The sequence below is a fragment of the Equus caballus genome, chromosome 13, assembly GCF_041296265.1.
Source record: "Equus caballus isolate H_3958 breed thoroughbred chromosome 13, TB-T2T, whole genome shotgun sequence".
NCBI classification, from domain to species: Eukaryota; Metazoa; Chordata; class Mammalia; order Perissodactyla; family Equidae; genus Equus; species Equus caballus.
This window is the reverse complement of record NC_091696.1, coordinates 4,673,477-4,686,044: the sequence shown is the minus strand read 5'-3', so window position 1 is coordinate 4,686,044 and position 12,568 is coordinate 4,673,477. Positions and strand designations below refer to the sequence as shown.

Genomic DNA, 12,568 nt, shown 5'->3' with positions numbered 1-12,568 from the left:
GCCGCGGGTGCACACGGACCAGGCCCGGGACCCGCCGACCCCACGGCCCAGCCCGCGGGCTCCGGGGCGCGCTCGGGGGTCCCCCTCAAGCCTCTGCCGGCCCGCAGAACCCGCGCCCGCTGGGGGCCGGCCCGGCCGCACGGCGTCCGACCCCGGAGGCCCGGAAGGCTCGCCGCCCGACGCCAGAGCCTGGGAAGGAGGGCGAGCGGTGACCTGGGCACCGACAGGAAGCCCGGGCAGCGCGGCGGCAGTGCGCGTGCGCGGACACGCACACAGGGCAGATGCACATGCGCAGCACGATGCCGGAAGTGCGCCAGCCAGGGCCTGCTCCAGGGAGCCAGACACACACCAGGACTCTCTTTCCCGTGAGTCTACGCGCCGACACGTTTAGGGAACGTCTTAAAACTCTGTACATCATCGAGCCATATTTTGAGAATTGGCCGCTAAGACCAGGGACTCAATTTCCCCTTTATCTTCACTGCTGTTAGGGCTCAAGGAAAGTGTCGCCTCAACTAGGAGGCGGTGCGATTGTGTCCTGGATCCCTGATCTTTTCCCTGCGCTGAGATCTTTTGGGTTAGAACTGAGACTCCCCCACCACCAGCAGAGGGGAAGGAAAGGGTGGATCATGTCCCCTTAACTGAAATGCCTGGAGAAGTTTCAATGAAAGACTAGGATCCAGTTAATGCCCCGCCGTGACGTGAATTACTATCACCCGTGGGCGTATAGTTTCTCCAAGGAAGAACAAGAATACAGACATTGTAGCTCTAGTGGATTAGACACCTAATGCATAAAAAGTGTAGGAAAGTCAGAAAGGAAACACAAACCGCAAAATAAAACAAATACCTGGGATCTTCCCTCTCAAAGAGGATGCAGTTTGTGGTAGGGAACAGTGTCGTTGTTCAAAGATGGGATCAGAAGGACCATGATTATCGTTACTGTTTTGGTGAATTAATTTGACCGTGTCCTTGACCAATGGTTTCTTAAAAGCTGGGGTTGGGATTAAAACTAAAATCTCCTGCCAACCCAGATCCTCTCCAGAAATGTAGAAATAAGGAACAGTTTTGTTGTTGAATGACCATTAAGTCAAGACACTGTTATGCATTAGCACGGGGACCACTAGTAAGACTGCAAAGAGAGAAAAGGACCTCATCTTTTTATCCAGCTCAACACATATAATCCAGTACGGCCATGTTCTCAAGATGGACGGTAACTTGCCTCCTGTAAGGGGACTAGACAGCCCCAGTTGCTGTGCATTCTTTCATAGTTCATCCTCAATGCACCTGGTAGTCAGGGTGGCCGTCCACCTGTACCCAAAGGAAAAAGAAAACTTCTATCTCTAAGACAAGCAGGGAGTTATAGCTCAGAGCGAGATGCCTAACATCTAGCCCAAAGGCCCATGGTGACAGAGATAGGGACAGTATCTTCCCTGAGGTTTACTTTTTAAAGAGAGAGCTCTTATCAGGCCTTTAAAAAACATCCCTGGGTTGTAATGCTGGGGAGAGTCTTACTTAGCTTTTCAAAGATTTAGATACATATGCAACTGACAGAGGAAGTATTTATAGTACAAGTTTTATAGAAAATGCTCTTAAAAAAATAAGGGACTAAGTACTGATTCCCCCAAATGAATGGGCCCGTCACCCATTCCTGATTTCCCCAGCTGAACTGCAGCATTAGACGAATCCCGAATCCCGCACAAACGTGGCAGCCTCCCAAGTTGCTCTTGGAAGGGGCTGCGTGGCCAGGAAGGGTCTTTCCCAGCTTTGCTGCTGTTAAGCGTGGCCTGTGCCTGAGTTCTCGCAGAGGCAATGCTGCAATGGGAGCAAGAGGGCCTGAACCAGGAAAACATCCAGGGATCATTTCTCCACGTCCTTTTCCATTTTCACCAGGTGAAGGATGGCGGCTTCTCTGAGCAGCTTGGAAGGGCCACGGTGAAGTTGAGGAGAGGGCCCGTCAGCCTGGGTCACCGGCCTCCACTGCTCACTTGTACTACTGAATACTGTCATGTCTAAAAAACAAGTACTCGAACCCAGTTTCCCACCTCAACAAAGAAAATGAGACAGTGCTCCCGAAGTGTCTTATGAATGACAAATCTTTATTTCAAAACAAGTTTTTCTAACATAAATGGGCACATTGGTGTTTAAACAACTTTTTGTAAGACTTGGCAGATGGGCAATGAATCCCAGAGTCCAACGAACCTTCTTTGGGGATCCACCAAGAATATCTCAGCCATGAGGGAGGGGGGTATAAAAGTTAATGACCAAGATTTGCCCATAATAATTAGCTTCAGACACCAGACCTTCGAGGGCAACAGCCAGCACCTCTCCTCCATGTCCCCGTCACGGAATTCTCTTCTGTGATTTAGCAGTCGCTGTCATTCTCCCAGGGGTTTTTCTAGGTCTTTCAGGTCACAGAAGGGGAGGTACAGTGACCACTGTTCCCTGGAGGACGACAGAACGGGCAGATGGGCAGCCCCTGGCAAGGGGTGAGCTTCCTGGAGGAGAGGGCAGTTTCTTCCTGGGCACATGCACTATTGGGTGGGTGCTCAGGACAAACTCTGATCGCAGGTCTCCTTGTCCACGTCAGCACCGAGGCTGCTGGAGGGGTTGTCGTGGGCCGGTTGGCAGGAGGATTGGAGGCTGGTTCATAAGGCCCGCTCAGCATGGACTCAGCCTGGCCACAGCCCTGCCACGTGAGGCCCAGATCACAGCTGACCTCCCTCCTGTTTATTTCACTCAGCAGTGACGTTGCTTTCTTTAGGATCCCCATTGCCCTGACCTGGGTGGCACATCCAACCCAGAAATTTCCAGATCCCAGTGTGCGTCCATGAGAAAGTTAAATTAGGCCCCACCTCAGTTCTGTTAGTTAGAATCTATGGGGCTGGGTCCAGGCATCTGTATTTGAATTTCTCCATGTGACCCCACATGGAAAGGACGGTGTGTGCACAGCACTTCTGCTTCACTCTGCTGATATTTCCGCCCTGTCGCTACAGCCACTGTGGTGAAACCGCTCCACAGGAGGAGTTTCCCCCAAACATGTCACACCCAACGTGGGCTCTTTAGTCCACTTTTGAACAAAGTACTAACATGTTTTAAGATGGGCACTGCCTAGAGTGACCTATCTAGACCAGGTGGCTATTTCCTGCACTTTGTACTTCCATGTGCTCCACATGTTCACAGAAACATCATATTCTGTCTTGAATTGGAGGTTCTTCCATGTCATCTTTTTGTGCATGTGGCATTTTATTCATATGATACACAAATGGTAGTGAAATTTCTGGGTCAAGAGTAATACACATAGTTAAAAATTTGATCTGTAGACTAGAGTTTCTCAACTGCAATTGAGGGGCAGACTTTAGGCAATCCACAGACTCCTTGAGATTGGAGACACCATGTGAAGTGTCAGGGTATGTGTGTGTGTGTGTGTGTGTGAGCACATGTACGGTTTTCCATGGTCTTAGGTGCTCAAAATGTCCCTTGACTCAAAGATGCCTGAGGGTAGAGGCTGTGTGTCCCCAGCACAGAATCCTGAGCAGAGTGTCAGGAAACACGGAGCAGAAGAGATTGGCCAAATTGAGTGTTTGAGTAACTTCTTAATCCAGAAGTCAATGTACCTGGGATGGTTTTTACATACTTATTTCACTCTTGTAAGGTCTTCCCATTTCCGCTTCCCCTCAGTTTCCTCCTCACTCTCCTCCCTCCCCCACAGACTATGCTCTGAAATAGGATCAGGAGGGAGGGAGAGAGTCCAACGTGTCTCAAGTCTAGAATGGAGAGAACAGGGCATCTGCTGGGGAGGGATGACGAGGCATCCGGACCCCTGGAGGATGGCTGAGGAGGATGGTCAGAGGTGGGGTCAGTGGCAAGAGTTCTCGCTTACCCCTGATCTCCAGGAGAAGTGCACACATTGGTTTGGCAGTTACACGCATTTTCCTTCAAACTGGTTGCCAGGTTGGAATGACTATGATGTCAGAGGCTTCCGACCTTCCTGATTGGAAGGACCAAACTCCGTGGTGCTTGGCAGCGGAGGTGGCCAACAGCATCTTCTCAGAGCTTTTCTCCGCTCCTAGCTTCTCCACAGCTTGGAGAAGGGATAACGGGCTTATATTCAGCCAGAATCCAGAGGAGGATTTGGGGCAGACTAGGGTGTAGCTTTCTTGGCAGGGAAGAAAGAGTTTGGGAGAAATCATGAGCAGTCGTCCACCGAGTCCCCAGCCTAGCACGTCAGGGTACCCCCTGGAGGTGATAGTGAATGAAGAAAGCCCAGGACCATCAGGTGAGGAAGCTGGAATGAGAAGGGGTCTGAGAGGGTCGACCAGTAAGGAGGAGAAGGAACAGAAGTCAGGAAGGAGTAGCTGAGCAGGGTGTGTGTGCGAGGAGAGATGCCGAAAGCCGGGGATTGGAGAAGGAGCACACAGGAGCGGGGGACCAGGATATCCACATGGAAGGAAGAGAACCTGGGAAGCAAGGGAGGAGGGTTAGGAGCTGAGATCCAAGGATGAGAAAAGGGAAGAGAGGAAACAAGTGGAGGCTTCCTTTTGTGTTCTTTTCCAAATGAGAACATTCTCTATAATGCGGAGGAGTTTAGAGCACAGGGCAAGGGAACAAAGACCAGGTGAATGGGAGCAGATGGATGTCATCGAGGAGCAAGATGGAGAGATGGATTGGGAGAAGGCCAATAGTCTACGAGGCTGCAGAGAATGGAGAGGAGGTTTGGTTTTCGGGGTGGCTGGCACTTGGGTGACCAATGGCTGAATTCCAAAGACAAAAGCTTGAAGTGTTGGCCTGGTCTCTTTCCTCAGCCCGCTGGGTAGATCCCAGGCCCCTGCCTGAGTCCTCGGGCCTGAAGAGGAAGAGGGAGTGGTCGGAGTCTCTCCAGGAGGAGACGGAGGAGGAGACAGCCGCCAAGGCTGAGGACAGCTGGGCGGTGGAGTGGCTGTGTGGACTCAGGATGAAGCTGAAGAAACAGCGGGCGTCCACAGTGCTGCCTGAACACCACGAGGTCTTCACCACACTGCTCGGTAGGAAGAGCCCCCGACAGCACCCTCCATCCTATTCTTTTTTTTTTCGCTTAGGAAGCCTGTCACTCAGCTAACATCTGTGCAATCTTCCTCTATTTGGTTTGTGGGTCACCGCCACAGCATGGCTTAATGAGTTGCACATGGGTTCGCGCCCAGGATCCAGCACCATGAAACCTGGGCGGTGAAAGTGGAATGCGCGAACTTAACCAAAACACTGCAGGGCCGGCCCAATCCTATCCTTTTTTTAAAAAGAGAAGAAACTTCCAATGACTACCCATTTCCAGTGGAAAAGAATTCCCTGCCAGGTGCTGTGCTCTCCTTCTTGGAGCACTGAGTAACAGTCACTCGCTGGGGACACTTAGGCGTCACAGAGGGTTGGGCAAGACTTGGGAAGAGTGTGCACTTGGGATAAGAGCTTGGTTTTGACTGTCCCTCTGAGACGTCTTCACTCTTGCTGGCCTTTGAATATGTCTAAGGGGGATGGCAAGGCTCCCTCTGCACTCTGATGTGGCTGTCAGTTGAGAAAGTGACTGAGTGACTTTGTGGCCTCTGCAGTGTACACTCATGCATGGTGAGGGAGCATCACTGTTTATGTCAGATCTGAGCCACGCAAACATGCGACAGACACCTACCTCTCACTCAGCCGCCCCAGGCAAGGGGGGCACCATCTTTCTTGAATGGTCTTCTCTCCCCTTTTCCCATCAGCCTCACCCTTGGACACAATGCAAACACTTCTCCCAGGGAGGCCTGGTCCTCCTTACTCTGGAACGCTCCCAAAGCAGCCCTGTTCCGGTTGTCACCCTAACATGTGCCCTCTCTTCTCAGAGGATCCTGTCGTTAAAAGATTCCTGGCCTGGGACCGAGATCTGTTGGTATCTGACAAGGTACAGTGTTTTCCGCTCAGATGGACTCCTGCTCCAGCATCTCTCCTGGGGCGGGGGAGCGCTCTCAGATCCCACAGGTCACTTCCCTCTCCACCCTGACGCCTGTCCCAGGTCCCGTGGGAGCCTCGTGGTCTCTTGCAGATCCTCTGGGACCTGAGCGGGAGGCGAGCCCCTTTGATTGTTGCCACCTTAAGTCCTCTCTCCTCTCAGCTCGTCGTCTCCCTTTTGCTCCAGCTTATGAAAGGCTCTCCTGTGCGGGCCGTCCTCAACATAGACCCTCAAAGGAGCAGAGCCTGCTGTCCTGGGAGCATCTGAAACTCCAAGCCTCTGACGACCCCTGCCCCTCCCCAAACGCGCAGGCTCACTCAACACAGGGGTCTCCTCTCTGAGCAGCAGCAACACCTGCCCCAGTTCCCGCCCCCTTATCCCGCTGTTCCTCCCCCTCCAGGGTGGGACATCTTTGGTGATTTTTTCCCCTCCTGTTTCCATCAGTATCTGCTGTCCATGGTCATAGCTTATTTCAGCCGGGCTGGCCTCTTCTCCTGGCAGTACCGGCGGATTCATTTCTTCATCGCTCTGTGAGTATTTCCCCTGCTCCCTTCAGTCAATGTTCTGCCCCCTGGGAGGGTGGAGGAGAGAAGTGGGACCCTGCCCTCTCCTCTGCTTGAACTTATTTGTCCAGTTTCCTCTCTGCATAAAAATGACAGGGTTACTGTATAGTGTTTTTTCATGCTGTTCTTTGCAAAAACAAATAATGCCAAGGTCAGTTAAAAGATCAAACAAAAGAAAACAGCAAACATCCTAAAAGTAGGGAAAGGAAGAGCTGACAGCATCCTGCCCCCAAGCAAACAGGCCATCGAAGGTGCCCTTTCTGATCCTCTCTCTCCTCCCAGATCAACACCAAGTGTCACTGTCCCCCTCCTCTGGATTCCCAGGACCGAGGCCGCAGTTCAGGGCCTCGTGACCTCACACAGATCTATCGGAAAGTGCCGGTGTTTCCTACATTCTCCCCCAGGGCCAGTGGGCTTTATCTGCCTGAATATCCTTCCAAACACAGGTCTAGCCCCTCCACACCCTCCTTCGCCGTTCCCTGGGCTCAGTGCCTTATAAATCAAGGCCAGAGTCCTCCGTTTGAATGCAACCGTCTCTAGTGTCTCCATCAAACCCGCTCCCTCCTGATATTTCATCCCTCTGGTCCACTGCTCCCTCCAAACACCCTTCCCTCTGCTTCCGTATGGTGCTTTCCGTCTAGCTGCCCCTCACGCGTATTTATCTGGAGAAAATGCCTGTCCTTAGAGTCGGTTCAAACATCGGAACCTTCCTGATGCCTTCCCGGCCCTCCCTGACTTTTGCCTCCCGGTAGCACTTTAATTATAATGCGGTCTCTTGGATTATAGTTATTTCTTATCTCTCCGCTCCCCTTCTTTAGCCCATTAGACTAGACACCTGTTGACGGCAGGTCCTGTCAAAACCTCAGTGCATTCTCAAAACACTCAGCACAACTTTTCTCATTTTGTAAAAGTTTAAGGTATGTTGTGTCTAGGAGGTGATCAGTATTGCATTTGGCTATGAGATAAAGCGTTTACTCACTCATCCATCCATTCAATCATTAATTTAACAAAACCATATCAAGTGTTTCCTGCATGCCAGGGAATACGAGGTGACAGGAAGAGACAGTCAAGATGTGCTGTTGAATTAATGCATCAGTAGGAACCAAGGCCTGTGTCAGTCACTTGGCGGGAAGGATGAAGTCAGAAATAGCGTCACATCCCTTCCTGCCCTCAGGAGCTGCATGTGTGCTCACAGTCTGAGGAGACGGCTGTGGGCACAGACACCCAGTGAAGGGAAGAGGGGTTTTGGGTTTTGTCTTCATCATCAAAGTGTGAGAGGCGTCCTTCGGGTCCCTGCCCAGCAGTGGCGTTTTGGAGGCTGGGTGGCACTCTGTGACGCTGGGCAGGGCTCCGCAGGTCCGGTGTGAAGATGATGAGCCTGCGTCCTGTCTGGGAAGCTGACCCCAGGCGGAGGGCCTTCCTGGTCCACTCCTGAGCAGCATCCTGATGTCTCCCCCAGCTACCTGGCCAACGACATGGAAGAGGATAACCAGGCCCCCAAACAGGCCATCTTTTCCTTCCTCTATGGGAAAAACCGCGCTGAGCGCCCCTTGTTCCACAAACTGCGATTACAGTTCGTCCGTTCCATGGACTGGAGGATGAGGGTCACCCGGGAAGAGTGCGAGGAGGTGGGTGGGCTTTGGGGCTGGGAGAGGGGCAGGGCCCAACTGCAGAGAGAGGGGATCCTGGAGGATTGGAGTTGGGACTTGGGAAGAGAAGGAACTGGAGGCTGGACAAGGGAGGGTGGGGGTCCAGCTGCAGAGTCGTCATCTCTTCAGGAGGCTATTTGTCTTTCCAGATCCAGGCTTTTGATCCCGATCTCTGGGTGTGGGGCCGAGATCGGGCCCTCCTGCCCCAGGGCTCCAGGGACCGTGGAGGCCTGAGGGAAGGTAGGTCTGTGTCCTCTCAGGTGTTGACAGGACGGTTTCCTGTCTGTTTAGGAAACCTAAGGAATCCACTTGCTGGGCCCACCGTCAGGGGCCCCCCACCCCATGTCACCCTTCCACACACCGTGCAGTCGAGCAGCCGAGGTCCACCAGACACCGACCCAGCTGCAGCCACGAACTGACAGCCACACACACGCACGGCCTCGGGGGCTGCGTGCGTGGCCACACCTCAGGAACCAGCTTGTCACCGAGGCCTGGATTTGGCTGAAATCACTGCACCCAAAGCAGTTGGGTCTTAATAATAGCTTTAGTGAAACATTGATTTTTATGAAAATGAATGCGTTTCCCATTTTTTCCATATATTGTGTTTTTGAATTTCTTTTTTTAATTCGTTTTTGGCCTGCCATCCTTCGGTGATACCAGCCATAGGAACTTGTTCACAAAAAGTCAATGCTTAACAAGAGGATGTTAGATGGGACAGTCTACGTAGCCAATCATAGACGATAAATGACGACCAGCTATGTTTTCAACCAAATTTACTTTCAAACACACTGCTTGTGGCCAGATCTCCCGTGAGCCCCTCCTTTCGCCCGACTCGCCCCTTCTGCACCAACCTCTCCTCTTGCACCATTGCACTTTTTCCCGCAAGTTTCTGGTCAAGGAATGTGTTGGAAAGAGCAAAGGCTAAGAAAACTAGCTTCAGTGCGGCTGCTGACAATCAACACGTGAGAGTGGGAGATTTGGGCAGAGGGTGAAGCAGAGATTTGGTTTAAACCTGTGAACTAGTGTCTTAGTCCAGTAGGGCTGCTAACAAAGTACCACAGGCCGTGTGGCTGATGACCAGCATTGACTTCTCGCAGTTCTAGAGGCTGGAATTAGGAGCCCAGAGGACCAGCGTGGTGAGGTTCTGGTAGAGACCTTCTTCTGGGTGGCCGACTGTCGACTTTTGCTGTGTCCTCACCTGGTCGAAGGGACCAGCCAGCTTTCTGGGGTCTCCTTTACAGGGGCACTGATCCCATTCATGAGGGCTCCACCCCATGACCGAATCACCTCCCAAAGGCCCCATCTCCCTACACGATCGCCTTAGAGGTTAGGATTTCTACGTGTGAATCTGGGGGACACAAGCATTCAGAGCACAGCAGCAGCCAAGATTAGGGCTAAGTGTCATGGTTAAACATTGGCATCCAGGGTTAGCATTAGGGACCAGGCCTTCATCCTTGGGGATCTGGTCTCATGGTTCCTGATGCTGACAGGTTAGTGATGTTCGTAGTGTGGTTGGAAGTCCAGATTTTAAGCAGCACAAAGAACAAGTGCAAGGTAAGCCTAAAGCAGCATCTCCTCCACGTGGGCGCCACTCCCTGAGCAGCATCCCCCAGAGTCCTGTGTATAAAGCCGATCACTGGGCCTGCCCTTAGGCGTGTTAAGTAATTCTTGGCGTCAGGCTCACCAAAGTCCAAGAATCACACTTGAAAATGATGGTTCAGGATTGGGGTTTAGAATGGAGATCAGAGACACAGTGGGATTTATCAGTTTGTTTAAACTCTGGTTAGAGTTGACTGAGAATGTGACCCATCTTCGTATGTGGGGAGTTGCCTCTTCACAATCTGACCTCCCCTCTTTCTCTTACTTCCAGGTCACTGAGGCCGGGGAGACGCGGGTTGTGAGCAGGAAGTCATCCCAGACACCAATGACAGACATGAGGAAGGAAGAGAGGAGCCAATTGTGCACATAGTCTAGAAGAACCCAGAACCTGAGAATGAGCCGAACGGTTCTCGTGTCGTACTCCTAGGAGCTGGGGGCACAGCCAGGAGTCCAGGCAGGGACAATAAGGAACCAGGGTCTTCTCAGCGTCCACCCCTTCCTAAGGCACTGCCACATCCTCAGACTGTTGAACTCAACCGTCCCCCGAGGTAGAAGCTGCAGGCCTGGTTGTTACCCACGTGGTTTCCACAGTCTAGAACCATCTGAAGGCAGAGTGCAGGGGTTCCAGATAGGAGTGAATTATTTTAAAAATATCAAATTAGAGCCAAGGATTGGGATGGATAACTTCATATATGCCAGAAATTTCATTGGTTTATTTTTAAAATGTTGTCCATAGGATTACTATATTGATTTTTATAATTTATATTTTTATTGTAAATGGTTTTGAAATAGTCATGGTTTTGAAAACATGCAAAGTTTGGTAATGAGCATTATAGCTGCTATATATGTAATTTTGTTTACATTTTTAAGAGACTTTTTGTGTTTTTATCTATTATATTTACATAATATATTTATTATTTTTATTTATAGCCAGGTGGGTAGTTCCCCCAAATTCCTGTAAATATAAATTTATATATTTTAGGCTTCCTTATTGAATTGGGAGAATTCAGTTGTACTTTTTAAACTTGCCTTGATGACATGTCTGTATGTTATTTAGATTATGAAACAGGCGGTGATGTTTCATCTCTCAGGGAAATATAATAAAGAGGAAAGTCTTCTCACCTTCACGATGTGTGTGGTGCAAAGCCTGGTTGCCCGTTCGGTGTCAAACGATAATGTTGCTTAATGGGGTTGTGATGATTCAAGCAAGTTTCTTAACTCTGAAAGATAATCCTGAATTATTTTTCTTTAGAAAAAGCAATAGAAGATGAGGCAGATCTTAAGCTAGAGTCTTTTATTTTTTTAAACATTGGCACCTGAGCTAACATCTGTTGCCAATCTTCTTTTTTTTCCTTTCTCCCCAAAGCCCCTCAGTACGTATTTGTGTATTCTAGTTGTAGGTCCTTCAGGTTGTGCGCTAAGCTACAGGAAATAAGGAAACACGGTGAAGATATTGAGGGAGAGCAATGGGAAGAGGGGAAAGAAGGAAGAGAGTGCTCTGGGTACCTGGATGGTAATCTGAAATTCAGAGTAAGGAACAGCGACCCAACAAGATGTGCATTCCTGGAAAGGGTCCCTGGCACGCGGACCCAAGGGCACAGGGGCACACACGCAGTGTGCTCTATTTTAATCCTCCTGGGAGTCCTTTCATAACCTCCCATTCCAGGTTTATGTGATAGTAGGGAGATCCAAAGTGGGTGAAGAAATAAGAACAATGAAAAAGAAATGATGGGGTTGGACAAATTTCTGGGAAAAAACAAGAAGACAGGAAGAGCTAAAGCTGTTTAGTAAGATGGGCGTGGAGAAGAAAGAGTAATGACAAGAATGCTGAATTATTGGAGGGAAACATCTTGCTAGGTGGGAGCATCAGAGAACACTGGGACAGCCCTAAAGGCCAAGCTTCCATGTCCTCGGGCTTTGTCACCCCAATAGCACACAGATGTGTGTCACCAAGAGAGCAGCTCACCTGAGCTTTGGTGACCCAAGTTTTTGTTGGGGTTTCCTTATGCAGGCACCAGACTCGCTCACTGGCCATGCAATGAACTCATCTCAGCCCCCTTCCCTCCCCAGAGACTGGCTGGTACCAAGGGCTCAGAGCCCTGATCCTGTGATCACAGGGCTGGGCTTTCTAGGGTGACTGGCCTGCATCCTGCATCACCGTGTTAGCATAAACTCAAGTGCGGTCCAATGGCCCAGCGTGAATACCTGACACTCCTATCACTCAGGAAGTTCCAAGGATTTAAAGGCTTCCTCCTGGGAACCAGGGCAAGGGACCAGCCAAATCCTTCATTATCCGACACACTGACCAGTCTGAGCTCCGTTAGAACTCAGGTGGTCAGGGAAGGTAAACAGGTGCAGGTTCAGGAACACTTCAGGTCAGAGCTACGTCAGGGGAGACAGGAGAAGCCAGAGAATTAAGGATTGAAATAATGGGGTGCTCACAGACAACTGTAATAGCTTGGGAGATGTGAGAAATTTAGGAAACGGGAGCAACTCTATACACAAGAGCCGCTAATGACATGTGAGTATCTGAGTGAAGAAAAGCCAAAGAAAAAACAGGTCTGTGTATCAAGAGTTGGGATGCAGTTCTGGTACATGAGATCAGCTGATGAGCATGGAGCAACTGAAGAGAGTGAAACCACCAAGGCCAGAAGAGCTTGGGGACACGAACATCTGATGGCACCAGCTCTGGGAGATGGGCAGCATTCAGCAGTGGGACATGGCTGATGGGCTAAGGGTAGCAGGGAAACTAGATTCAGCAGACGTGGAAACAACTAGAAAACTAAGAGGAGTAACAGTCTGATGGG

At 50.6% G+C, this 12,568-nt stretch overlaps 1 protein-coding gene across 1 annotated transcript; it reads left to right on the top strand.

Moving 5' to 3' along the window:
• The first annotated feature begins 3,995 nt into the window (after nt 1-3,995).
• LOC100061391 (speedy protein E4-like) lies at nt 3,996-10,889 on the top strand. Its single transcript, XM_014729811.3, has 7 exons — nt 3,996-4,273; nt 4,800-5,018; nt 5,844-5,902; nt 6,395-6,480; nt 7,973-8,141; nt 8,312-8,402; nt 10,033-10,889. Exons 1-7 carry the CDS (start codon nt 4,186-4,188, stop codon nt 10,038-10,040), a joined length of 720 nt encoding a protein of 239 aa, XP_014585297.2. The 5' UTR covers nt 3,996-4,185; the 3' UTR covers nt 10,041-10,889.
• Nucleotides 10,890-12,568: the final 1,679 nt, after the last annotated feature.

Coding starts and splice junctions, on each gene's coding strand:
- LOC100061391 (XM_014729811.3), top strand. CDS start 4,186: ATGAGCAGTCGTCCACCGAGTCCCCAGCCTAGCACGTCAGGGTACCCC. Junction 4,274..4,799: donor AGAAAGCCCAGGACCATCAG/GTGAGGAAGCTG, acceptor CTCTTTCCTCAG/CCCGCTGGGTAGATCCCAGG. Junction 5,903..6,394: donor ATCTGTTGGTATCTGACAAG/GTACAGTGTTTT, acceptor TGTTTCCATCAG/TATCTGCTGTCCATGGTCAT.